This window comes from Somniosus microcephalus, chromosome 3 (genome assembly GCF_052327205.1).
Source record: "Somniosus microcephalus isolate GS21.2 chromosome 3, FLI_Smic_1.0, whole genome shotgun sequence".
Lineage (NCBI taxonomy): Eukaryota > Metazoa > Chordata > Chondrichthyes > Squaliformes > Somniosidae > Somniosus > Somniosus microcephalus.
In genome coordinates, this window is record NC_140989.1 from 297,032,545 (window position 1) to 297,060,160 (window position 27,616).

The window sequence follows — 27,616 nt, forward strand, 5'->3', positions numbered from 1 at the left end:
TGGTGTGCATGTACATAGATCCCTGAAGGCAGCAGGACAGGTAGATGAGGTGGTTAAGAAGGCATATGGGATACTTGCCTTCATTAGCCGAAGCATAGAATATAAGAGCAGGGAGGTTATGACGGAGCTGTACAAAACGCTAATTAGGCCACAGCTGGAATACTGTGTGCAGTTCTGGTCGCCACACTATAGGAAGGATGTGATTGCATTGGAGAGGGTGCAGAGGAGATTCACCAGAACGTTACCTGGGCTGGAGCGTTTCAGCTATGAAGAGAGACTGGACAGGCTGGGGTTGTTTTCCTTAGAGCAGAGAAGGCTGAGGGGGAACCTGATTGAAGTGTGCAAAATTATGAGGGGCATAGATAGGATAGATAGAAAGGAACTTTTCCCTTTAGTAGAGGGCTCAATAACCAGGGGGCATAGTTTCAAGGTGAGGGGATTTGAGGAAAAACTTTTTCACCCAGAGGGTGGTTGGAATCTGGAACTCACTGCCTGAAAGGGTGGTAGAGGCAGGAAAACTCACAACATTCCAGAAGTATTTAGATGAGCACTTGAAATGCCATGGCATACAAGGATATGGACCAAGTGCTGGAAAATGGGATTAGAATAGACAGGGCTTGATGACCGGCGCGGACGCGATGGGCCGAAGGGCCTCTTTCTGTGCTGTATGACTCTATGACTCAACCGCATAGTATGGGACTGGCGTCATAGGTAGGCCATACCATATAGGGGTGACAGATTCCCTTCCTTGAACATTAGTGAACTAGTTGGATTTTTAAACAATCCGGTAGCTTATATTTATGATTGCTAGCCCACAAATTATTAGATATATCGAATCAGTTTCACAACTTCCACAGTGGAATTTAAACTCATGGGGCAATTTTAACCCCTCCACCTGGTTGAAACCGGACATGGGGAGCAGTTAAAATGGAGTGGGCGATGTACCCGCTGGTTTCTAATCCTGATCCGGAATGAAAACAGCAATGTGGTTGACTCTTAACTGCCCTCTGAAATGGCCTAGCAAGCCACTCAGTTGTAACAAACCACTACGAAACAAAATAATAAGAATGAAACCAGACGGACCACCCGGCATCAACTTTGGCACCGACTACGGACTCGGCAATGGCACACCCAGCCCAGTCAACCCTGCAAAGTCCTCCTCATCAACATCTGGGGACTTGTGCCAAAATTGGGAGAGCTGTCCCACTGACTAGTCAAGCAACAGCCTGACATAGTCATACTCACAGAATCATACCTTTCAGCCAATGTCCCAAACTCCTCAATCACCATCCCTGGGTATGTCCTGTCCCACCGGCAGGACAGACCCACCAGGGGTGGCGTCACGGTGGTATACAGTCAGGAAGGAGTGGCCCTGGGAGTACTCAACATTGACTCTGGACCCCATGAAGTCTCAAGGCTTCAGGTCAAGCATGGGCAAGGAAACCCCCTGCTGATTACCACCTACGCCCTCCCTCAGCTGATGAATCAGTACTTCGCCATGTTGAACACCACTTGGAAGAAGCACTGAGAGTAGCAAGGGCACAGAATGTACTCTGGGTGGGGGACTTCAATGTCCATCACCAAGAGTGGCTCGGTAACGCCACTACTAACCGAGCTGGCCGAGTCCTGAAGGACATAACTGCCAGTCTGGGCCTGCGACAGGTGGTGAAAGAACCAACATGAGGGATAAACCTACTTGACCCCGTCCTCACCAATCTACCTGTTGCAGATGCATCTGCCCATGACAGTATTGGTAGCAATGACCACCGCACAGTCATTGTGGAGACGAAGTCCTGTCTTCACACTGAGGACAGCCTCCATCGTGTTGTGTGGCACTGCCATTGTGCTAAATAGGATAGATTCAGAACAGATCTAGCAGCCCAAAACTGAGCATCCATGAGGCGCTGTGGGCCATCAGTAGCAGCAGAATTGTATTCCACCACAATCTGTAACCTCATGGCCCTACATATCCCTCACTCTACCACTACAATCAAGCCAGGGGACCAACCCTGGTTCAATAAGGAGTGTAGAAGGGCATGCCAGGAGCAGCATACCTAAAAATGAGGTGCCAACCTGGGGAAGCTGCAACACATGACTACAAGCATGCTTAAAAAGTGGAAGCAACATGCTATAGACAGAGCTAAGTGATCCCACAATCAACGGATCAGATCAAAGCTCTGCAGTTCTACCACATCCAGTCGTGAATGGTGGTGAACCATTAAACAACTAACGGAAGGAGGAGGCTCCATGAATATCCCCATCCTCAATGATGGTGGAGCCCAGCACGTGAGTGTAAAAGACAAGGCTGAAGTGTTTGCAACCATCTTCAGCCAGAAGTGCCGAGTGGATAATCCACATCGGCCCCCTCCTGAGGTCCCCACCGTCACAGAAGCCAGTCTTCAGCCAATTCGATTCACTCCAAGTGATATCAAGAAACGGCTCAGCGCACTGGATACAGGAAAGGCTATGGGCCCTGACAACATCCCGGCCATCATGCTGAAGACTTGAGCTCCAGAACGAGCCACGCCTCTAGCCAAGCTGTTCCAGTACAGCTACAACACTGGCATCTATCCGACAATGTGGAAAACTGCCCAGGTATGTCCTGTCCACAAAAAGCAAGACAAATCCAATCCGGCCAATTACCGCCCCATCAGTCTACTCTCAATCATCAGCAAAGTGATGGAAGGTGTCATCAACAGTGCTATCCAGCAGCACTTACTCGCCAATAACCTGCTCACTGATGCCCAGTTTGGGTTCCGCCAAGACCACTCGGCTCTCGACCTCACTACAGCCTTGGTCCAAACATGGACAAAGGAGCTGAATTCCAGAGGTGAGGTGAGAGTGACTGCCCTTGACATCAAGGCAGCATTTGACCGAGTCTGGCATCAAGGAGCCCCAGTAAAACTGAAGTCAATGGGAATCGGGGAAAACTCCACTGGCTGGAGTCATACCTAGCACAAAGGAAGATGGTAGTGGTGATTGAAGGTCAATCATCACAGCCCCAGGACATCGCTGCAGGAGTTCCTCAGGGCACTGTCCAACCATCTTCAGCTACTTCATCAATGACCTTCCCTCCTGTTGTGTCCGTGTATAATAAGACACACTGCAGGAGAAACGGTACAACAGGTTTTTACTCAACGTGGCTCATAGTGGAACTGATCTGTACAGATTACTACTCAGTGCTATATACAGGTGTGGTCACTGCCGGTACTGCAGTATACATGAGCTGTAAAAGATAGTTCCCCTTAAAGGTATATACATTACAATTCCTCCCCTTTTAGATTAACAGTACCATAACACTCATTTAACAATTAAATATCAAACTAATTACAATTAACACTTTCAACATGCAACATTAGCTGAAAATAGTCTATTTATATATTCAGTCTTTGGGGAGGCTTCCTGATCCTTTCTGGATAGCGCCTTTCCCGAGTGTCTTGCTCTTGGTGCGGAGGTGATGCTGGCCCCCTGTCGTCGGTTGGTTCATCAGCTTCCGATGCTACTGTTTCTGGGGTAGATGCGACCTGTACGTCGGGTTCATCACCAGGTACGTATGGGCGAGGCATGGGGTTGACTTGTTCCTGTGACTCTAGGATCTGGTCAGCATGGCGTCTCACGATGCTCTCCCCAACGTCCACTGTGTACATTAGTGGGCCCTGCCGTGTGCATATCGTTCCTGGCTGCCATTTTTCTGTTCGGTAGTCGCGGGCCAAGACTGGTTGCCCTACATTGAAGTTCCTTGTTGGCTTTTCATGGATGTGCTGGAATTGCTTACTCTCAACATCTCTTCGTACGTTTGGTCTGAGCAAATCCAGGCGAGATCTTAACCTTCGGCTAAAGAACATCATGGCTGGGGCCTGGTTGGTGACTGCATGTGTCGCATTCCGGTAGGCGAACAGGAAATTGTCCACCTTGTGCTGCAGCGGAATGTTGTCATTGCACATAGCCTTTATTGCCTTCTTAAAGGTTTGTACAAACCTCTCAGCCAATCCATTTGTGGCTGGATGATATGGGGCGGATGTGTAATGCCTTACCCCATTCTTTTTCAAGAACCTCCGGAACTCTTCGGACACAAACTGTGGTCCGTTGCCGGAGCAAATCTGTTCTGGCAAGCCATTCCTGGCAAAAATGGTCCGTAGGACTGCAATAGTTTTCTCCGTGGTGGTGGAGGACATTTTGATGACCTCAGGCCATTTCGAGTGCGCATCCACGGCTATTAAAAACATTGAGTCCATGAATGGACCAGCAAAATCAATATGCACCCATTACCATGGAGATGAGGGCCACTCCCATGGGTGTAGAGGGGCCTGTGGTGGTGCATTTTGGACTTTCTGGCATCCTGAGCAGCTCTTTGTCAGGTCCTCGATTTGTTTATCGATTCCCGGCCACCACACATAAGCCCTGGCTAGGCTTTACATTTTTAACCCTCCCAGATGACCCTCATGAAGCTCATTGAGCACTCTATCCCTTAACTTGGGTGGAATTACCACTCGGGATCCACACATCACGGTCCCCCGGCACACTGACGGCTGTTTTCTCCTTGTCGAGAATGCTGGCAACAGTGAGTCGCCATGTGCTGGCCATCCCTTCACCGTCAAATCATATACCCGAGACAGTGTCGGGTCATTTCGGGTTTCCTTTTCGATACAAGCGTTAGTTACCGGTAGGTATTCAACTATAGTCGAATGGAATATTTCGACAGGATCCACTGCTGGCGCTTCCTCCGCAGTAGGCAATGGCAGATGTGATAGCCCATCAGCATTTCCATGCTGTTTCGTGCCCTTATATTCAATCTCCTAGTGGTGCGCCCCTAGAAAAGGTGACCATCTTTGTAGCCGTTGCGCAGTCATCACCGGAACGCCCTTCTTCGGATTAAAAATGGAGACAAGAGGCTGGTGATCAGTCAGCAAGGTGAATTTCTGCCCGTGCAGATAGTGATTGAACTTTTTCACTCCCCACACTAGGCTGAGGGCCTCCCTGTCAATCTGGGCGTAGTTACGCTCGGCTGAGGTTAGTGATCGTGACGCAAAGGCTATTGGCCTCTCTGAGCCGTCCGAGAATTTGTGCGACAGCACCGCTCCAATGCCGTAGGGTGACACATCACATGCCAACCGAATTGGTAATGCCGGGTTGTAATGGGCCAATACCTCTTTCGATGTGATTAGTGTTTTGCTCTTCTGGAAAGCTCATCTACATTCGCCACTCCACTTCCATGGCACCCCAGTTTGCAGTAGGGTGTTCAGTGGGTGTAGTATTGTAGACAAATTTGGCAAGAACTTATGGTGGTAGTTTACCAGCCCGAGGAACGACCTCAGTTGTGACACATTTTGTAGTTTCAGACAACTCAGTTCCCTGCTTTCAGAGTTGTTATCACTCTCTTGTTCGTCTGAACTATTCTCCGTCATCTTATGTACCTTCTTGTACTTTCCTTTGGTAGGTTTCTTATTGCTGGTTTTCTTTCCTGACCTGCAGACTCGTGCTATGTGTCCTACTTTTCCACACTGTCTGCACACTTTGTCTTTGAACCAGCAATCATTCTGGTCATGTGTTGTTCTGCCGCAGCGATAGCACTTCTCTGTTCCATATGACATTTTGTTTGTGCTATATTCTTGCGGTCTCTGTTGTATCTCTGCAGCGCCCCGTGCTGCTGCTTCATATGATACTGCAATGCTGAAAGCCTTTTCCAGCGTAAGGTCCTTTTCACATAAAAGCCGTTTCTGGGTTCCTTCACTTTGAAGCCCACACACACACTTGTCCCTTAAGGTATCTGCCAGTCCTGCTCCAAACTGGCAGTGTTTCGATAGTTTGTGCAGTTCTGTTAAATAATCAGCATTGCTTTCATCCTTATGCTGGTTTTGTGAAACTTGAATCTTTCTGCTATCAGCAGCGGTGTGGGGTTTAAATGTTCCTGTAGTGTCGTTACTATGTCTTCAAAACTCTCTTCTGTTGTGTATGTACCTTTAAGAGAATAACTGGTCTCAGACTGCAGTACCGGCAGTGACCACCCCTGTATAAAAGGCGCTAGTGAGCCTCTGTTGTTTTCAGTTTCACTATTGACTTCCAGCAGTAAAGACTTGTTTTGTTCAACTCCTGCTGTCCGTGTCTCAATCATTCACGGACGTAACACTGGCGACGAGCAGATACGAACCTACCTACGGTCTGCACCACCTCCTGGGATCCATTCCTACAGCGAAGTGAGCAGAGGTCGAGGCCAGAAAGAAAAGAAAGTAAGAGGCAGTAGAAATGGGCGTCGACCGTGGGCATCCGCCCTGTGTTGTGGAGTTGAAGATTGCTGGAGAAGCTGTCGGAAGCGGGGCCTGGTTCCTGTCGACGGTGCTTCAGCTAATCGGGCTGGTGGCAGGTAGTGCACTGATCCTTCCTGGGCTGCGGCGGTCACGAACTCGAGAGGGTGGTTTGCAACGGGGCCGAGCAGCGTTGTCGGGAAGAAGAGAGAGAGAGGGTGGAGCACACAGGGCGCGGCTGGTGCTACGAAGCTGGGCTGCGTATAGACCCGCGAAGAGGGAGGCAAGAGTCCCACAGGGTTGTTCCACGACGGGAAAATAATTTAAAAAAAAAGAAATATTAAACGCGCAAGAAACCGCGAGGAGCTGCAGGTTGCAACGGGAACCGCGGAAAGCAGTGCTAGCAACAGCGGGGAAGAAGGCAAAGTGCGGGAGGCACCATCTTAATCAGCGGGGAAGAAGGCAAAGCGCGGGAGGCGCCATTTTGTTAAATCGGGGAAGAAGGCAAAGCGCGGGAGGCGCCATTTTAGATTTGCAAGATGCCGAAGACTGGCTGTATCACTGCTTTTGATAATACAATAGAGGACTGGACCACGTATGTGGAAAGAGTCGAGGTATATTTCGAGGCAAACGAAATAGCTGAGGAGAAAAAGGCATTGCTAAATTTAATGGGCGCTAGAACGTACGGCCTATTGCGGGACCTGATTACTCCAGCCAAACCGAAGGCGAAGAGTTTTAACGAAATTGTTGCTGTCCTACAGGAACACCTAAACCCTGCACCGCTGTTGATAGCAGAAAGATTTAAATTCCACAGGAGAACTCAGCAGAAAGATGAGAGCAATGTTGAGTACCTTACGGAACTACGCAAGCTATCAAAGCACTGCCAGTTCGGAGAAGGACTGGCAGATGCCCTACGGGACAAATTTGTCTGTGGACTCTTGAGTGAAGGAACACAGAAGAAGTTACTATCAGAGAAAGAGCTGACGCTAGGTAAGGCTTTTAGCGTGGCAGTATCGTATGAAGCAGCAGCCAGGGGAGCTGCAGAAATTCAACAAAAACCACAGGAATACGGCACCCACGAAATGACACGGGGATTTGCAAAATGTTATCGCTGCGGTAGAACTAACCATGACCAGAAGGACTGCTGGTCCAAAGACAAAATATGCAGGCAATGCGGGAAGATGGGACACATTGCACGAGTTTGCAGGTCTGGGAAGAAGACCAGCGACAACAAAAAGGTTACTAAGGAACCGTACAAGAAAGTACAAAAGATGACGGACAGTAGTTCCGAAGACCAGATGAGCGATAGTGAATCCGGGAACAGGAGACTAAGCTGTCTCAAACTTCACAATGTAATCGCAAAAGAGGATCACCGAACCATTTGGGTCTCCCTCACGATAGCAGGGTCCCAAGTTAAAATGGAATTGGATACAGGATCAGCGCTAACCATCATGAATCAATGAGACTACGAGCGGCTATTTTCACACATACCCTTGAGAGAGACATCCATCGTCTTGACGACGTATACGGGGCAAAAAGTATACCCCAGAGGAAAAATAAGGGTGCACATTGATTTTGCTGGTCCATTTATAGACTCGATGTTTTTATTGCGGTGGATGCACATTCAAAGTGGCCAGAGGTAATAAAAATGTCCTCAACCACCACGGAAAAAACTATCACAGTTTTATAAACCGTATTCACCAGGAATGGGCTGCCTGAACAGATTTGCTCTGACAATGGACCACAGTTTGTGTCTGAAGAGTTCCGGAGGTTCTTAAAGAACAATGGTGTTAAGCATTACACATCTGCCCCATATCATCCAGCCACTAATGGATTGGCCGAGAGGTTTGTCCAAACATTCAAGAAGGCTATCAAGGCAATGTGTAATGAAGATATACCCCTACAACACAAGGTGGACAACTTCTTGTTTGCCTACTGGAATGCGACACATGCGGTTACCAACCAAACTCCAGCCATGATGTTCTTCAATCGAAGACTACGATGCCGCTTGGATTTGGTTAAGCCAAACATCAGAAGAGATGTGGAGAACAGACAGTTTCAGAATATGAATGAAAGGCCGACCAGGAGTTTTAAGATAGCTCAACCAGTTTTGGCCCGGGACTACCGCACAGAGAAATGGCAGCCAGGAACGAACTGCACACGGCAAGGACCCCTAATGTATACTGTGGATGTTGGAGAGAGCATTGTAAGATGCCATGCTGACCAGATTCTAGAGTCACTGGAAAACGTCAACTCCATACCACGATCTGATACACCTGGTAATGAAATCGACGTTCCAATTGCAGCTACCGCAGAACCGGTAATATTGGAAGCAGATGAACCAAACAATGACATTGATCCCGACTCAACATTGCCAGAAGAACCTGACACCCCAAAGAGGCGTTATCCAGACAGAATCAGGAAGCCTCCTCAAAGACTGAACTTATAATTGCTTAAACTTAACCAATGTATCTAGCAACCGTAATTGTGATTGTAATTAGTTATCATTTAGTTGTTAAATGAATGTTCTGTACTGTTTATCTGAAAGGGGAGGAATTGTTGTGTATGTACCTTTAAGAGAATAACTGGTCTCAGGCTGCAGTACCGGCAGTGACCACCTGTATAAAAGGCGCTAGTGAGCCTCTGTTGTTTTCAGTTTCACTATTGATTTCCAGCAGTAAAGACTTGTTTTGTTCAACTCCTGCTGTCCGTGTCTCAATCATTCACGGACGTAATATCTTCCATTGGCTTCGTTGGGGTTACTAGATTTTGTAATAAACCATACGTCTTTGCACCCATTAAATTTAACAATACCGACGCTTTCTTGTCATCTGACACCTCATTTGCCTTGCAGTACACCTCTATTCGTTTGACATATGTAGTCCAATCTTCGACTTCATTGTCAAATGCGGTGATACTGCCACTCTTCGGCATTTTGGGTGTGGTTTAAAATGGCGTCTCCCAATGACTTAAAATGGCATCTCCCGCGCTTTCCTTCCTCCCCCGCTGCTGCCAACGCCGCTCCCGGTGGTTCTCGTGGCAATGGCGGCGCCCTGTAGGTTTTGCGCGCTTCTCCTGCGCTGCTGCCAACGCCGCACCCGGCGGTCCTCGTGGCAATGGCGGCGCCTTGCGGGTTTCTGTGCGTCTCTCTCTCCCTCTCTCCGATGCTGCTCGGCCCCTGAACACCGGCTGCGCCCTGTGCGTTCTGCCCTCTCTCTCTCTCCCTCTCTTCGACGCTGCTCGGCCCCTGACCACCGGCTGCACCCTGTGCGCTCTTCCCTCTCTCTCCCCGTCGACGCTGCTCGGCCCTTTGCTGTGCTGCTCAGTCAGGCTCTAGCCCGCCACTGTCCGGGAAGGGTCTGCGCACTACCTGTTGCCAGCCCGTTTCGTTGGACCGCCTCGACTGGAAAGCCAAGCTTGGCTATCGACAGCCTCCCCCGCAATTCTCGAGTCTCTGCTGGATGACTGGGCGGTTGCCCGTGGTTGACGCCCGAGTCTCTGGCCTTGACCTCCAATCCACTGATCTCCAGGAATGAATCCCCGGGAGGTGATGCAGAGTTGCAGGTAGGTTCAAACTTGCCTTGTCGCCAATGTTGTGTCCGTGTATAATAAGACACAGTCTGCAGGAGAAACGGTACAACAGGTGTTTACTCAACGTGGCTCACAGTGGAACTGATCTGTACAGATTACTACTCAGTGCTATATACAGGTGTGGTCACTGCCGGTACTGCAGTATACATGAGCTGTAAAAGATAGTTCCCCTTAAAGGTATATACATTACACCTCCAACATATGATCAGAAATGGGGATGTTCGCTGATGACTGCACAGTGTTCAGTGCCATTCACAACTCCTCAGATAATGAAGCAGTCCATGCCTGCATGGAACAAGACCTGGACGACGTTCAGTCTTGGGCTGATAAGTGGCAAGTAACATTCACGCCACAGAAGTGCCAGGCAATGATTATCTCCAACAAACGAGAGTCTAACCACCGCCCCATGACATTCAACGGTATTACCGTCGCTGAATCCCCCACCATCAACATCCTGGGGGTTACCATTGACCAGAAACTTAACTGGACCAGCCACATAAATACTGTGGCAACAAGAGCAGGTCAGAGGCTTTGCATTCTGCGGCGAGTGTCTCACTTCCTTACTCTCCAAAGCCTTTCTACCATCTACAAGGCACAAGTAAGGAGTGTGATGGAATACTCTCCATTTGCCTGGATAAGTGCAGCTCCAACAAGACTCGAGAAGCTTGACGCCATCTAGTACAAAGCAGCCGCTTGATTGACACCCCATTTACCAACTTAAACATTCACTCCCTCCACCACTGACACACCGTGGCGGCAGTGTGTACCATCTACAAGATGCACTGCAGCAACTCGCCAAGGCTTCTTCAACAGCACCTCCCAAACCCGCGACCTCGTCTACCTAAAAGGACAAGGGCAGCAGGCACATGGGAACACCACCACCTCCAAGTTCCCCTCCAAGTCACACACCATCCACACTTGGAAATATATCGGTGATCCTTCATCATCGCTGGGTCAAAATCCTGGAACTCCCTAACAGCACTGTGGGAGTACCTTCACCACACGGACTGCAGTGGTTCAAGAAGGTGGCTCACCACCACTTTCTCGAGGGCAATTAGGGATGGGCAATAAATGCTGGCCTTGCCAGCGACGCCCACATCCCATAAATGAATTTTAAAAACCTCCAATTTTAATTTGCAGGTGCCCAGGACACCTGCCTGAAGCTGGCAGGGTCCTTGTTTAAGAATGCAGATCGTGTCCTGCTGATGTCATCTGGGCCAACTGCAATCTTAACCCAGACCTGTGTGGGGAAGCCACAGCCCTCATGGTTTCTCTGCCAGGCTAAACCTGTCAGGAAATGGATCCAGGCCCGGAAATTTACATTTTAAAATTTTGGGTGGGTGGTTTCCTTGTTGGTCAGGAGGACTAGGCATGCTCTTCCGAGCCCCACCAGGAAACCTTGGCCTCCTCTGCTCCAGGCTTCCCTCTCCCTTCCCCCGACCATGATCTCCTTCCGACCCCCTCCTACCATTTACCACAGGGCTGTGGACCATTATGTCCTGTCTCCAGCAGCAACTTCCTGCCGCCCAAATTCCCATTCTCACCTGCCGGCCAAGCAGTGATTCCCTCCGGCTGTGGGAGGAAGTCCAACCTCCGATATGGAAATGAAACCCAGGAGCTAAAATCTCTCCAGACATTCCAAGGTACCAGCATGTGAGCTTGCTGCTCGCCTGCCCCCCTGCACTGATTCCACTCACTAGTAAAATAGCCCCCACAAGCTCTGGGTTTATAGTCCAGTACTATGATGCACCAGGCTACTGTACACATCAGGAGTGGGAATAAAGGGCGATTTCCACTCCATCCTCCAATGTAGCTGCTATCTTGCTGAGATCAACTAATCGAGCAGGGATAGAACATGAACTACCATGGTCTGTCTAGCTTAGCTTCTCACTGAGCAATCAGGGGAGGCAAAATTTGAATTTATATGACATCTAGCACCTTGTGGCCTGTGTAGGTGACAACTCCTGTCCAAATAACTGTAAACTCCCTGAGTTGTGCAGCCACCAATATTTTGTCGAGCAGTACTGGGAATGGAGGAGTTGGCATTTGGAGTTAGCATCTGGTTATTAAATATCTTGCGTCTCTCATAGTTTCCTACAAAGTACTGAGTGCTGAGTTTGGTTTTCTTAATGTGCCTCTCTTGTGCCAAGCCGAGCACACTGGTCATGCCTCCAATCCCAGCATTTCTCTTTCACTAGAACCAACACAATGGCATTCGCCTTGTGTAGTCTCGTATGAAGCTGGAAAGTGCCAGCGATTAAATTTTTGTACTTGTGTCGATTGTTGGGACATGGATGTGGTACTAAAATCCAAACCGCAGTAAAATCCAATCAAAAAGCAGATTTTGGGAACAACAACAACTTGTATTTATATAGCGCCCTTAATGTAGTGAAACGTCCCAAGGCGCTTCACAGGAGCGCTCTAAAACAAACATTGGCACCGAGCCACAGAAGGAAGTGTTAGGGCAGATGAGAGGTAGATTTTAAGGAGCTTATAAAAGGAGAAAAGAGAGGTTTAGGGAGGGAATTCCAGAGCTCCAGGCCTAAGCAGCTGAAGACACGGCCACCAATGGTTGAACGATTAAAATCGGGGATGCTCAAGAGGCCAGAATTAGAGGAGTGCAGATATCTCGGTTGGGGGGGGTGTTGGGGGGATGGAGGAGATTACAGAGATAGGGAGAGGTAAGGCCATGGAGGGATTTGAAAGCAAGGATGAGAATTTTAAAATCGAGGCGTTGCTTAACCGGGAGCCAATGTAGGTCAGCGAGCACAGGGGTGATGGGCGAACGGGACTTGGTGCGAGTTAGGACATGGGCAGCCAAGTTTTGGATCACCTCAAGTTTCCAGAGGGTAGAACGTGGGCGGCCGACCGGGAGTGTGTTGGAATAGTCAAGCCTAGAGGTAACAGAGGCATGGATGAGGGCTTCAGCAGCAGATGAGCTGAGGCAGGGGCGGAGACGGGCAACGTTCCGGAGGTGGAGCTAGGCGGTCTTAGTGATGGCGCGGATATGTGGTCAGAAGCTCACCTCGGCGTCAAATAAATAAAGCAACATGTAAATAATGAGCTTGGCTATGATGCCCCCAAGTTCAATTAGCCTGCTGACAGAGACAAGGTTTTGAAGAGCTGACCGCACCAATGGGAATTGTACACCAGCACCCGTCGCTGCCTTCAGCCCTGCATCACCGAGGTCCTGATGCCAGCTGTGCTGAGCAGAGGTGGGTGCTTTGGTCCACAAAAGGGGAGGGAAAAGTTGGAGGTGGCACCATCCCTGGTACTGCTCTCATTTATGCTGAGTCCTGCTGGCTTTAGAACATCATTGCCAGAGGTGTGGTTACAGGGCACCCTCTCAGTCACAGGTGGAGGGAAAGGGGACAAACCAGGAAAAAGTTACATGAAAAGGAGGGAGTCTTATACAAAAAATAATTCTTATGTGTTCTTTTTCTAGCATAACAGCAACAGCTGCCAGTATAGGTGCAGCAGGGATTCCACAAGCTGGCCTGGTAACCATGGTTATTGTCTTGACGTCTGTTGGTCTTCCTACAGATGACATCACTCTAATAATTGCTGTAGACTGGGCGTTGTAAGTTGCGAAGCAAGAATTTTTCTTTTTTTAAATATAGAAATCTTATATTAAGTTGTTTTTACTCCAGCAAAGTAAATGGCTGGCTGACTAATATTTTTACAGACTGCTAACATTTATTTAATGGCTGCTTTTTTTTTAAAGGGATCGATTTCGAACCATGATTAATGTCCTGGGAGATGCTCTGGCAGCTGGAATTATGGCTCATATCTGCCGAAAGAATTTCACTCAGGAGAATGATGAAGTAGGAAAATTATTTTGTTGTGCTGTTTTCAAACTTTGTTTTACTTAGCAGATGTGCCTAGTGGCTTGTTAACTCTTTCAAAGACTGATAGTCTGATAATTAATCTTGGAAACTCCGCGAATAGCACAGTGGGTGTATACATTAATTACCCAGTGTGATAATGAGCCATTTAGCCTAGGAAGATACCAGGTTTGATCTCTGATCTGTGTTCACTTATCTCAGTCAAGGCAACCAGGACCTCTGTTGGAAAGTGTGTGGATGTCAGGTGAAGACAGGATTGGCTTCAGCTATGATGCCCTGCCCCCTATAGACAAATAGCTTCTGAACTGTCTAGGTTTACACCTCAAGAGTAGCCTTTGTGGCAAGCTACCAGAGGCTGACTGCTGATGCCCACAACCCCAGTCTAAGGCAGTGCTTTCAGGAGAGGAAGAAAAAGCTCACTCTGAACAATGATTGCAATAACTAAATTGTCTCTGCTATTATTTTGTGGGCATTGATATGAGTTTTTTTTCCCTCGTCCCAGACAGTGTTACTTTATTCTTACAACAGCAGCTGTTTCTTGCTGTGTTGGGACTGGTGCTGCTGTTGGAGTTTTTTTCCAATGGTCACCTTTAGAGAGACCTTTTGTGATATAGCTTTCGTGCAATGTATGTACCCAAAACTCGGGTGTGAAATTTTCGACATGTATAGGATATTGCCCCAGTGACTTCCTTGTTTGAAGGTCCATTGTTTTCACAAGAAAATGTTTCCTCCAAACCTTTTTTTAATTTGAGGAGGGAGAAGAGCCTGTGTCACTTTCATCATGATGTCATATGCAGGTTGCATAGTGTTGCATTTCATTATGTATTTACAAAAAATGGTTTGCAGTGTAATTCTAGATATAGATTTATTTTAAGAAATCTAGCTCAAGGGTCAAGTTCTATAGTGCAGGATACGATCAAAGTTAGAAAGAGCATGGAAAAGAGAGATACATCAAAAATTAATGATTAGATGATGCCATGCTACAGTTCTAAAAGTTGTAGTATAAAGGGAAGACTGAGGGGGTAAGAAGTTTCATAGTTGTGAGATGCTCGGAGAGAATGATGGTGATTAGGAGACAGGGCAATGAGTCTTGAATTCAACAGTGTTGAGGACACAGTGTGGAAGAAGAATATTTAAAATAGATAATTTGGAACATAGAAGGAAAAGTTCAGAAGTATTGATAAAATAGAGAAAGACATGAAAGATTGCAATGGAGAGAGATTCCTCTTCCTTTAATAAACAAGTAGGTGTGAATATGGCAGCAACTCAACCACAGCTGTGCTTTGGCATAAGGCAAAGCTAAGTGTTAAACCAGACGCTGTGAGATAAATCTCCAGATATATTCCCAGCCTAAGTTTATTAGACCTGGCAGGAGCTCAGCAGAGAGGACTGAGGCTGGAAATCGTCCTTTAAGGGAGCTCACTGACATAAGTCTGAATATACTAAATCATGTGAAGTCGGTGTTCAGTGAAAACAGTAGGCATGAAGCTCACTGTTTTTTGCGCTGGGACCAGAAAATTCGCCCATATGGATTATCTTACAGAATCTCCTATTTGCTTTATTCATATGTTGCCTGACCAAATATTATAGGCTTTGTTTTTCAGCTATTCTCTTCAGTTAGTTTACATGTACTCTCCATTTCTAGCTGGATCCCTTCATCTCCATATATTGTCACCTACTCATCTTTTTTACATGTTTTTCTCCACATTCTAGAACATGCTTATTTCAAATGTTAGTGTCTGGCCTTCAAGCTGACTGCTGCTGACTGGCTTTTAAGTGCCAACTGTTTGTATCTGATCTCCTTTAGACCAGGTTATGTACTTCAAGAACATGCAACATTATCCCACTTCAGTGGGTCATCTTGCTTAACTTAAACAAAATAACCTCTCTGCATTCTGTTCCACTGTCCCTGGACAGAACCACTCTCCCTTTGTGACCATTTGCTGCCTGACTGCCTTGTCAGCCGTGCTTCCAAATACCAGACTGCCTTCCTTGGTATCTTTGTTCTTAGTCAGGAAGAGATTAAAATTCTTAGAGTCAAGCCACTAAATCAATTATTGTTTGCTCTCTGGGGAAAAACAACATCTAATTAGGATATTAACCACCTTTTTTAAACTTTGGATTCAGAATCCAGCATAGAGCTGTCCTGAGAAACAAACCCTTTTAAAGCAAGCTTTATCTCAAAGCACATTTTAAAAGAACTCAAATTTTAACATAGATCCCATAGATTAATTTTAATGAATGTAAAATCACTGGCTGTGTGCATGTGATTTCCTGCAATGTGCTTACTGTAAGTGCCACCATATCCTAGAAGCAAGGGACCATGGAATCAACCCTACAAAGTATAAGCTTTCATAAAGCACAGTATGTTGCATTTAAGTGTATAAGCTAGTGGAATTGCAACTGTGATGCTTATTACACTTATTCTACTCCTCTCAACTGGAAGTGGATGTTACCTAGCCCAGGACACTCCAAGCTAGTGGCTGGACCAGATGCATGGCACAGAGTTCTCCACATTGTCAACCATCAGGCTCTTCTATTTTGACAAGTATGTGTTCTGGTGACAGGTCCACACAATCTGTCCTTCTGGTTGGGGGTGATGTAGTCATGATTGGTGGCCACTATGGGATGTGTGACAATGTGTAACCCATGCCATCTCGCTGTTTATCTTTTTTTTTATTTGCTTATGCGATGTGGGCGTCGCTGGCAAGGCCAGCATTTATTGCACATCCCTAGTTGCCCTTGAGAAGGTGGCGGTGAGCCGCTTTCTTTAACCGCTGCAGTCCGTGTAGTGAAGGTACTCCCACAGTGCTGTTAGGGAGGGAGTTCCAGGATTTTGACCCAGTGACGATGAAGCATCAGTGATATACTTCTACGTCAGGATGATGTGTGACTTGGAGGGGAACTTGGGGGTGGTGGTGTTCCTATGCGCCTGTTGCCCTGTCCTTCTAGGTGGAAGAGGTCGCAGGTTTGGGAGGTGCTGCCGAAGAAGCCTTGGCGAGTTGCTGCAGTGCATGTTGTAGATGGTACACACTGCAGCCATGGTACGCCAGTGGTGGAGGGAGTGAATGTTTAAGGTAGTGGATGGGGTGCCAATCAAATGGGCTGCTTTGTCCTGGATGGTGTCGAGCCTCTTGGGAGTGTTGTTGGAGCTGCACTCATCCAGGCAAGTGGAGAGTATTCCATCACACTCCTTACTTGTGCCTTGTAGATGGTGGAAAGGCTTTAGGGAGTCAGGAGGTGAGACACTCGCCACAGAATACCTAGTGTCTGATGGTCTGAGGCGCAAGTTGGGTAGGATTGATTGGGGAATGTCACTCAAAGGGTTGACGGTGGATAGGCAATGGCAAACATTCAAAGACCGCATGGATGAACTACAGAATTTGTTCATCCCAGTTTGGCATAAAAATAAAACAAAAAAGGTGACTCAACCGTGGCTAACAAGGGAAATTAGGGATAGCATAAGATCCAAGGAGAGGACAAATAAATTGGCCAGAAAAAGCAGTAAACCTGAGGATTGGGAGCAGTTTAGGATTCAACAAAGGAGGACAAAGGCATTAATTAAGAAAGGGAAAATAGAATATGAGAGTAAGCTTTCAGGGAACATAAAAACTGACTGTAAAAGCTTTTATAGATATGTGAAGAGAAAAAGATTGGTGAAATCAAGCGTAGGTCCCTTGCAGTCAGAATCAGGGGAATTTATAATGGGAAACAAAGAAATGGCAGACCAATTAAATACATATTTTGGTTCTGTCTTCACAAAGGAGGACACAAATAACCTCCCAGAGATGTCGGGGAACATGGGGTCTGATGAAAGGGAGGAACTGAAAGAAATCAGTATTTTTAGGGAAATGGTGTTAGGGAAATTGATGGGATTGAAGGCCGATAAATCCCCAGGGCCTGATAATCTACATCCTATGGTACTTAAGGAAGTGGCCCTAGAAATAGTTGATGCTTTGCTGATCATCTTCCAGCATTCGATGGAATCTGGAACAGTACCCATGGATTGGAGGGTAGCTAATGTTACCCCACTATTCAAAAAAGGTGGTAGAGAGAAAACGGGGAATTACAGACCGGTAAGCCTGACATCGGTAGTGGGGAAAATGCTAGAGTCCATTATAAAAGATGTAATAGCAGAGCACTTGGAAAACAGTGACAGGATCGGACAAAGTCAACATGGATTTACAAAAGCTAAATCATGCTTGACTAATCTACTGGAATTTTTTGAGTATGTAACTGGTAAAATAGATAATGGAGAACCAGTGGATGTGGTGTATTTGGACTTTCAGAAGGCTTTTGATAAGGTTCCGCATAAGAGATTAGCGTATAAAGTTAAGGCACATGGGATTGGGGGCAAGGTATTGACTTGGATAGAGAACTGGTTGGCAGACAGAAAGTAAAGAGTTGGAATAAACGGGTCTTTTTCCGAGTGGCAAGCAGTGACTAGTGGGATACCGCAGGGATCGGTCCTTGGGCCCCAGCTATTCACAATATATATTAATGATCTAGACAAGGGAACTAGATGTAATATCTCCAAATTTGCAGACGACACAAAGCTGGGTGGGCGTGTGTGCTGTGAGGAGGATGCCGAGAAACTCCAGTATGATTTGGACAGGTTGGGTGATTGGGCAAAAGCATGGCAGATGCAATATAATGTGGATAAATGCGAGGTTATCCACTTTGGTGGCAAAAACAGGAAGGCAGATTATTATCTGAATGGCAATAGATTGGGAGAAGGGGAAATGCAACGAGACCTGGGTGTCCTTGTGCACCAGTCGCTGAAGGTAAGCATGCAGGTGCAGCAGGCGGTTAAGAAGGCAAATGGCATGTTGCCCTTCGTAGCGAGAGGGTTTGAGTACAGGAACAAGGATGTCTTGCTGCAGTTGTACAGGGCCTTGGTGAGACCACATCTTGAGTATTGTGTGCAGTATTGGTCGCCTTATCTGAGGAAAGATGTTCTTGCCATGGAAGGAGTTCAGCGAAGTTTCACCAGGCTGATACCTGGGATGGCAGGAATTATGTATGAGGAGAGATTGGGTCGAATGGGCTTGTACTCGCTGGAGTTTAGAAGAATGAGAGGGGATCTCATTGAAACTTATAAAATTCTGACAGGACTGGACAGACTAGATGCAGGAAGGATGTTCCTGATGGTCGGGGAGTCCAGAACCAGGGGTCACAGTCTAAGGATAAGGGATAGGCCATTTAGGACAGAAATGAGGAGGAATTTCTTCACCCAGAGAGTGGTGAACCTGTGGAATTCTCTACCACAGAAGGCAGTAGAGGCCCATACATTAAATATATTCAAGAAGGAGTTGGATATATTTCTTAAGGCTAAAGGGATCAAGGGGTATGGGGAGAAAGCAGGGACCGGGTACTGAATTTGGATGATCAGCCATGATCGCATTGAATGGTGAAGCAGGCTCGAGGGGCCGAATGGCCTACTCCTGCTCCTATCTTCTATGTTTCTATGATCTGCTCTTGTTGCCACAGTATTTATGTGGCTAGTCCAGTTTTGTTTCTGGTCAATGGTATCCCAGGATGTTGACAGTGGAGGATTCGGCGATGGTAATGCTGTTGAATATCAAGGGAAGGTGGTTAAACTCTCGCTTGTTGGAGATAGCCATTGCCTGACGCTTCTGTGGCGTGAATGTTACCTGCCACTTATCAGCCCAAGCCTGAACGTCATCCAGGTCTTGTTCCATGCGGGCATGGACTGCTTCATTATCGGAGCAGTTGTGAATGGCACTGAACACTGTGCAGTCATCAGTGAACATCCCCATTTCTGACCTTATGTTGGAGGGAAGGCCATTGATGAAGCAGCTGAAGATGGTTGGGCCTAGGACACTGCCCTGAGGAACTCCTGCAGTGATGTCCTGGGGCTGTGATGATTGACCTTCAACCACCACAACCATCTTCCTTTGTGCTAGGTATGACTCCAGCCAGTGGAGAGTTTTCTCCCTGATTCCCATTGACATCAGTTTTATGAGGGCTCCTTGATGCCACACTCGGTCAAATGCTGCCTTGATGTCAAGGGCAGTCACTCTCAACTCACCTCTGGAATTCAGCTCCTTTGTCCATGTTTGGACCAAGGCTGTAATGAGGTCAGGAGCCGAGTCGTCTTGGCAGAACTCAAACTGGGCATCAGTGAGCAGGTGCCGCTTGATAGCACTGTCGATGACCCCTTCCATCACTTTTCTGATGATTGAGAGTAGACTGATGGGGCAGTAATTGGCCGGATTGGATTTGTCCTGCTTTTTTTTGTGGACAGGACACACCTGGGCAGTTTTCCACATTGTCGGTTAGATGCCAGTGTTGTAGCTGTACTGGAACAGCTTGGCTAGAGGTGCGGCTAGTTCTGGAGCACAAGTCTTCAGCACGATAGCCGGTATGTTGTCGGGGCCCATAGCCTTTGCTGTATCCAGTGAGCTCAGCCGTTTCTTGATATCACGTGGAGTGAATCGAATTGGCTGAAGACTGGATATGGATCGTCCACTTGGCACTTCTGGCTGAAGATGGTTGCAAACGCTTCAGCCTTGTCTTTAGCACTCATGTGCTGGGTTCCATCATCATTGAGGATGGGGATATTCATGGAGCCTCCTCTTCCCGTTAGTTGTTTAATGGACCACCACCATTCACGACTGGATGTGGCAGGACTGCAGAGCTTTGATCTGATTGTGGGATCGCTTAGCCCTGTCTATAGCTTGCTGCTTCCACTTTTTAGCATGCATGTAGTCCTGTGTTGCAGCTTTCCCAGGTTGGCACCTCATTTTTAGGTACGCTTGGTGCTGCTCCTGGCATGCTCTTCTACACTCCTTATTGAACCAGAGTTGGTCCCCTGGCTTGATGGTAATGGTAGAGTGAGTGATATGCCAGGCCATGAGGTTACAGATTGTGGTGGAATACAATTCTGCTGCTGCTGATGGCCCACAGCGCCTCATGGATGCCCAGTTTTGAGCTGCTAGATCTGTTCTGAATCTATCCCATTTAGCATGATGGTAGTGCCACACAATACGATGGAGGGTGTGCTCAGTGTGAAGACTGGACTTCATCTTTACAATGACTGTGCAGTGGTCACTGCTACCAATGCTGTCATGGACATCTGCGACAGGTAGATTGGTGAGGACGAGGTCAAGTAGGTTTTTCTCCTCATGTTGGTTCTCTCACCACCTGTCGCAGGCCCAGATTGGTAGTTATGTCCTTCAGGACTCGGCCAGCAGTGGTGCTACCGAGCCACTCTTGGTGATGGACATTGAAGTGCCCCACCCAGAGTACATTCTGTGCCCTTGCTACTCTCAGTGCTTCTTCCAAGTGGTGTTCAACATGGAGGAGAACTGATTCATCAGCTGAGGGAGGGTGGTAGGTGGTAATCAGCAGGAGGTTTCCTTGCCCATGCTTGACCTGAAGCCATGAGACCTCATGGGGTCCGGAGTCAATGCTGAGGACTCCAAGGGCCACTTCTTCCCGACTGTACACCACCATGCCGATACCCCTGGTGGGCCTGTCCTGTCGGTGGGACAGGACATACCCAGGGATGGTGCTGTTTGGGACATTGGCTGAAAGGTATGATTCTGTGAGTATGACTATGTCAGGCTGTTGCTTGACTAGTCTGTGGGACAGCTCTCTGTGTCATCTTCCCAGGAGGCGGGTATCTGACCCGCGCTGGGAGCCGCCTCCCCGAGGCGGGAAGGGGATTACCGCCACTTAACTGCCTGTTAACAGGTAGCTTACAGGCAGTTAAGAGGATTATCCCCATTTTACCCCTGCAAGTGCAGGCTTCCCGACGTAGGGGAAACCCCACCAGGGTCAGCGAGGTTTGGAGGGGTCCAAAAGTGCGCTGTGGAGGTGAGTGATGGGTGCAAGTGTGGAGAGGTAAGTATGTGAGGTGAGTGTTAAGTGATAGAAAATGTTTACTTACCTTTGTTTCTTCCTGCAGGCTTCAACAGTTGGGGAACCGGAGACTCACCGGCAGAGATGACAGATGGTTGCTGCATTCGCCGATGCAACAGCCATCTGCTTTCTGCTCAGCAGATAGGTTTGATGAGTCTTGAATACAAGGACTCATCAAACTACAGAGAATGTCGGTGTTTGACAGCTTCACAGAGCTGTCAAATGATGACAATTCATCTGTCAAAAAAGAAACGTCATACGCTGACGTTCTCTGTGACCGGCCTTCCCTTAATTGGCCTGCTAAACCCACTGGGCGGGCTTAACAAGGTCAATCAAGGGAAAATAGCGTGGGTTGGCCAGAAGTCAATGGAGGCGGGACTAAAACTCGACAAGTGGGAGTCCCGCCTCCAAAAGCTCCCCATTGGCAAAATCCAGCCCAACGTTTCAGGTTGATGACCTTTTGACAGAACTGGAAAAAGTTAGAGATGTAACAGGTTTTAAGCAAGTACAGAGAAGAGGAGGAAAGAACAAAAGGGAAGGTCTGTGATTTGGTGGAAGGAAGGAAAGATTAAATGACAAAAGGGATGATGGTGCAAGGAAAAAGAATGTAATGGGACAAGTTAAGGAACAAAAAAATGGGAATAACAGAATCATCACCAACAGCTGCCGTCTGGAAAAATTGGGAGCAGAGGTTAATGATCTGAAATTGTTGAACTCAGTGTTGAGTCCAGAAGGCTATTAAGTGCCTAATCGAAACATGAGATGCTGTTCCTCAAGCTTATGTTGAGCTTCATTGGAACAGTATAGGAGCCCGAGGTGGGAGTGGGAGTGGGGTGGAGAACTAAAATGACAGGCGATCGGAAGCTCAGGGTCATGCTTGCGAACTGAATGGAGGTGTTCCGCAAAGCAGTCATCCAATCTGCGTTTGGTCTCTCCATTGTAGAGGAGGCCACACCATGAGCAGCGAATACAGTATACTAAATTGAAAGAAGTACATGTAAATCGCTGTTTCACCTGGAAGGAGTGTTTGGGGTCCTGGACAGTGAGAAGGGAGGAGGTAAAAGGGCAGGTGTTGCATCTCCTGGGCTTGCACGGGAAGGTGCCATGGGAAGTGGGGGTGATTGAAGAGTGGACCAGGGTGTCGCAGAGGGAGCGGTCCCTTCGGAATGCTGAAAGGGGTGGGGAGGGGAAGATGTGTTTGGTGGTGGGGTCACGCTGGAGGTGGCGGAAATGGCGGTGGATGATCTTTTAAATGTGGAGGCTGGTGGGGTGGAAGGTGAGGACAAGGGGAACCCTATCGTGGTTCTGGGAGGGAGGGGAAGGGGCGAGAGCAGAATTGCGTGAAATGAAATGGACATGGTCGAGGGCCCTGTCAACCACGGTGGAGGGGAATCCTCAGTTGAGGAAAAGGGAAGACATATTGGAAGCACTGATATGGAAAATGGCATCATCAGAACAGATGCAACAGAGATGGAGAAACTGGGAGAAGGGAATAGAGTCCTCGCAAGAAGTGTAGTCAAGGTAGCTGTGAGAATCAGTGGGGTTATAGTGGATAATGGTCGCTAGCCTATCCCCAGAAATGGAGACAGAGGAGTCGAGGAAGGGAAGAGTCGGAGATGGACCATGTGCAGGCGAGGGAAGGGTGGAAATTGGAAGCAAAATTTAAATTTTCCAGTTCGGGGCTAGAGCAGGAAATGGCCTCAATTCAGTCATCAATGTACCGGAAAAAGAGGCGAGGGAGGGGACCTGAGTGGGACTGGAGTAAAGAATGTTCCATATAACCCACAAAAACGTAGGCGTAGCTAGGACCCATACGGGTTCCCATAGCAATACCTTTTATTTGGAGGATGTGAGTGGAGTCAAAGGAGAAGTTGTTCAATGTGAGAACAAATTTAGCCAGGCGGAGGGGGATGGTGGTGGATGGGGAATGGTTGGGCCTCCGTTCAAGGAAGAAGCGGAGAGCCCTTAGGCTGTCCTGGTGGGGGATGGAGGTGTAGAGAGATTGGACATCCATGGTGAAAAGTTTAATCATTGCTTGAGTGACCTACAATTTATCAAATTGTTCAGCTACAGTGAGCAATCTATCTAATCTGCTCACTATATATTTTTTTATTTAGGTTCCACTGATTTGTGAATCAAAGCCGATAAGCATTAATCAAATCATGGCCTATCCGAGAAATGGATGCACAAATGATGCTAACAAGGCAGACAAACAAGTCTATGCCACAGATGGATCCCATAATGTACAAATGGAGTTGGGCCTCAGCACCAAAAAAGATCACTGCACCATTGAAATAGATGAGTTGGAGACCAAAGTATAGTCACAAGAATGTGTACTCAGCGGGAGTATTTCATGCCATACCAGTAATGTGTATGACTACCTCACAGTTGGAAATGTTATATATACATCAGAAGTGAAAAGCAGAACTGATGGCCGTGCTGAAGATGTACAGTGACTCAAACCAGTTGTAAATTACTATTCATTTTTGTGAAAAAAAAAAATTTTCTTAATTTTTTAAATCACTACTATGTGTTTGTTGTCCATCTAGGCTATTTCTGAAACAGTATAATGGAATAACTTAATTTGTTTCACCTGCAGCAATAATAAGTACCTAATTAAACACATTTGTTTTGTCATCTCTTATCTGTCCTGATTCCTTTCTCCCCTTTCCAAAGGTTTGTCTGCCCTCTATCTAGTCAGGGGATTGAGGAAGCAGGTGAGATCCTCCTGCATGTTAGAAACATAGAAAAATAGGAGCAGGAGTAGGCCCTTCGGCCCTTCGAGCCTGCTCCACCATTCAATATGATCATGGCTGATCCTCGATCTCAATACCATATTTCCACTCTCTCCCCATACCCCTTGATGCCTGTTTTAGTATATGAAAGGGTAAGATAGAAGAATCACCAATTATTATCTAGGAACTTTGCTCCCTTGGGATCCAGTCCCCAGTGTCAGAATCTGGCTGTATTACTCAGCAAAGTTACGGCAAACAAGCGGGACAACTCCTGCAATATTTTACTCCCGAGATCTCTGAGGACGGTCTCCTTTCTTGGCTGGATAGAAGGCCAATGGCTTGACCTCTGACCCTCCCCCAGCTCTTCATGCCAAAAGATTGGTCAATTGATGGGCTCCTGGCAGCTAACATTTTGTGTGTTTTTAATGAACCTTCATTGTCTCACGTTGATGTGATATACAGGAAGCACCATTCTGGACAGACACTTTTCTAATTTGTATTCCTGGAAACTGCATGTTGTGGACTTAATCTCTTGGGAGCGAAATTTAATTGAATAGCATCATCCTAATATGTATTTATTCAAAATCGCTTCTAAGCACTTATAGCCAAAAATCCTGATGCAAGACAGCTTCTCTTTCATGAACTCACCCTAACCCATTAATCTCAGGTTCTGAGGGGAGAGGTCAAAGCCCATTAACACTAAGAAGAGTAAGAAGGAAGATGAGTTAAACATCAGGTTTTAAAAGCCGGTTTATTGTAGGATGAAAGGAAGATCAAGGGAAGTAAACAGTTCCACAGTCTTGAGTCCTGAGACAGAATGAGGGAGAGACGCTTAATAAAAAAAAGTTTTATGGAGTTGTTGAGGGGAAAATAAATGTTTGGTCTGAAAGTAAATTCTGCAAAGTTTCTTCCTAATCCAAAAGATAAATCAAATAAAGCTCCAGAAACTTTCCTAAACTTACGCTCTGCATTACAGTAAACACCCTGAAGCAGCCGCCTCAGTATGAAGTTTTCAAGGTTCTAGCAATTAAGGAATCATTATGCTCCATGCAGAGTTCAATCATCTTGTCTATACTAACCCTGGAACCCTTTAATACTGTATCTAAGCTCTCTTTGAAGAAGTTCCTCTTATCATAGAAACATAGAAGATAGGAGCAGGAGTAGGTCATTCGGCCCCTCGAGCCTGCTCCACCATTCAATGCGATCATGGCTGATCATCCAAATTCAGTACCCGGTCCCTGCTTTCTCCCCATATCCCTTGATCCCTTTAGCCTTAAGAAATATATCCAACTCCTTCTTGAATATATTTAATGTATGGGCCTCTACTGTCTTCTGTGGTAGAGAATTCCACAGGTTCACCACTCTCTGGGTGAAGAAATTCCTCCTAATTTCTGTCCTAAATGGCCTACCCATTATCCTTAGACTGTGCCCCCTGGTTCTGGACTCCCCAACCATCGGGAACATCCTTCCTGCATCTAGTCTGTCCAGTCCTGTTAGAATTTTATAAGTTTCAATGAGATCCCCTCTCATTCTTCTAAACTCCAGCGAGTACAAGCCCAATCGACCCAATCTCTCCTCATACATCATTCTCCTACCAAGTAACAATTCTGCTTCACTGTAGCAATCTTTCTACTGCGGAATTATGCTGACCTACATCAATGAAGGATTAAGATAATTATGTGGAAATTTATGTATTGAAAGCTAAAAAAATGTTTTCAATGAATTGGCCATAATACTTTGAATGGGATAGCAAGTTGTAATCATTTAATGGTCCAGTAATCACCTAGTGGATGCACTCTTTCATTCCTTATGTGATTTTGATGTCATACCTGATGCACTGTGGTTTTTAATAAATAATCCTTTCACTGTACATAGTTTAAATGCATCGTCATTTAATATGACCAGAGCCTGAAGCAGACTGTATGCTACTTACAGTCTAATGTTAAGTAGAGAAGTTTACAATTTATTACTGTTTAGGCATGTGGAAAATTTTACAATGTCAGCCAAAAACAAGTATCATGTATAAAGAGAATTACTGTATCTAAATGGAGATAATCGTCTTGTGAATGTATAGCTGATGAACTTTCTATCAGCTTTTTTTTTTATGTCTGTCTGTTGAAAATACTGAATTCTCAGATGCTGTAGGACCCTCTGTATCAGGTCTGTTTGATCGAAAAATAAGACTACAAGTAACCAGCTGTCGTCGTTGTATGACCACAAGTTATTGCTCCTGATGACCTTTTTTGAGTGGCAATAAATTATGTTTTTTATGAAATTGTGTGGACTTGGTGTAATTGGTGCAAGCATTGTTGACTATGCCAGGCTGTCGGTAATTTGTAGATGTAAAGATGTGAGCGCGAAATTCAGTAGCGCTTTTAACTTTTTGAAAAGTTAGCACCCGGCGAAATCCATTGAAAAACACAATAAATAGGAGCAGGCGTAGGCCCTTCGAGCCTGCTCCGCCATTCAATAAGATCATGGCTGATCTTCGACCTCATCTCCATTTTCCTGCACTATCCCATATCCCTTGATTCCCTTAATATTCAAAAACCTATCAATCTCTGTCTTGAATATACTCAACGACTGAGCCTCCACAGCCCTCTGGGGTAGAGAATTCCAAAGATTCACCACCTGCTGAGTGAAGAAATTTCTCCTCATCTCAGTCTTAAATGGCCGACCCCTTATTCTGAGACTGTGACCCTTGGTTCTAGACTCCCCAGACAGGGGAAACATCCTCCTTGCATCTACCCTGTCAAGCCCTGTAAGAATTTTATGTTTCAATGAGATCACACCTCATTCTTCTAAACTCTAGAGAATATAGGCCTAGTCTACTCAATCTCTCCTTATAGGACAATCCCCCCATCCCAGGAATCAGTCTGGTGAACCTTTGTTGCACTCCCTCTATGGCAAGTATATCCTTCCTTAGGTAAGGAGACCAAAACTGCACACAATAACCCAGGTGTGGTCTCACCAGGGCCCTATATAATTGCAGTACGGTGTCTTTACTCTTAAACTCAAATCCTCTTGTGATAAAGGCCAACATACAGAAACACAGAAATCACAGAAACCCCACAGTGCAGATAGAGGCCATTTCGGCCCATCGAGCCTGCACCGACACATATCCCACCCTATCCCCGTAACCCCACGTATTTAATCCCCCTAACACTAAGGGTCAATTTATCATAGCCAATCAACCTAACCCGCACATCTTTGGACTGTGGGAGGAAACCGGAGCACCCGGAGGAAACCCACGCATTTGCTTTCCTAATTGCTTGTTGTACCTGCATGTTAACTTTCAGTGATTCATGTACAAGGA

At 46.7% G+C, this 27,616-nt stretch overlaps 1 protein-coding gene across 2 annotated transcripts in view; it reads left to right on the forward strand.

Moving 5' to 3' along the window:
- slc1a7a (solute carrier family 1 member 7a) overlaps nucleotides 1–27,616 on the forward strand; it is a 149,050-nt gene that overhangs the window by 102,074 nt on the left and 19,360 nt on the right. Inside the window, exons 9-11 of one of the 2 annotated variants that reach the window (XM_085982804.1) lie at nucleotides 13,279–13,413; nucleotides 13,558–13,657; nucleotides 23,683–26,877. In XM_085982804.1, the coding sequence (XP_085838930.1) occupies nucleotides 13,279–13,413; nucleotides 13,558–13,657; nucleotides 23,683–23,886 (439 nt within the window). In that variant the 3' untranslated portion in view covers nucleotides 23,887–26,877. Of the gene's footprint in view, nucleotides 1–13,278; nucleotides 13,414–13,557; nucleotides 13,658–23,682; nucleotides 26,878–27,616 lie in introns of those variants that run through there. The other variant, XM_085982805.1, reaches the window with a different exon arrangement.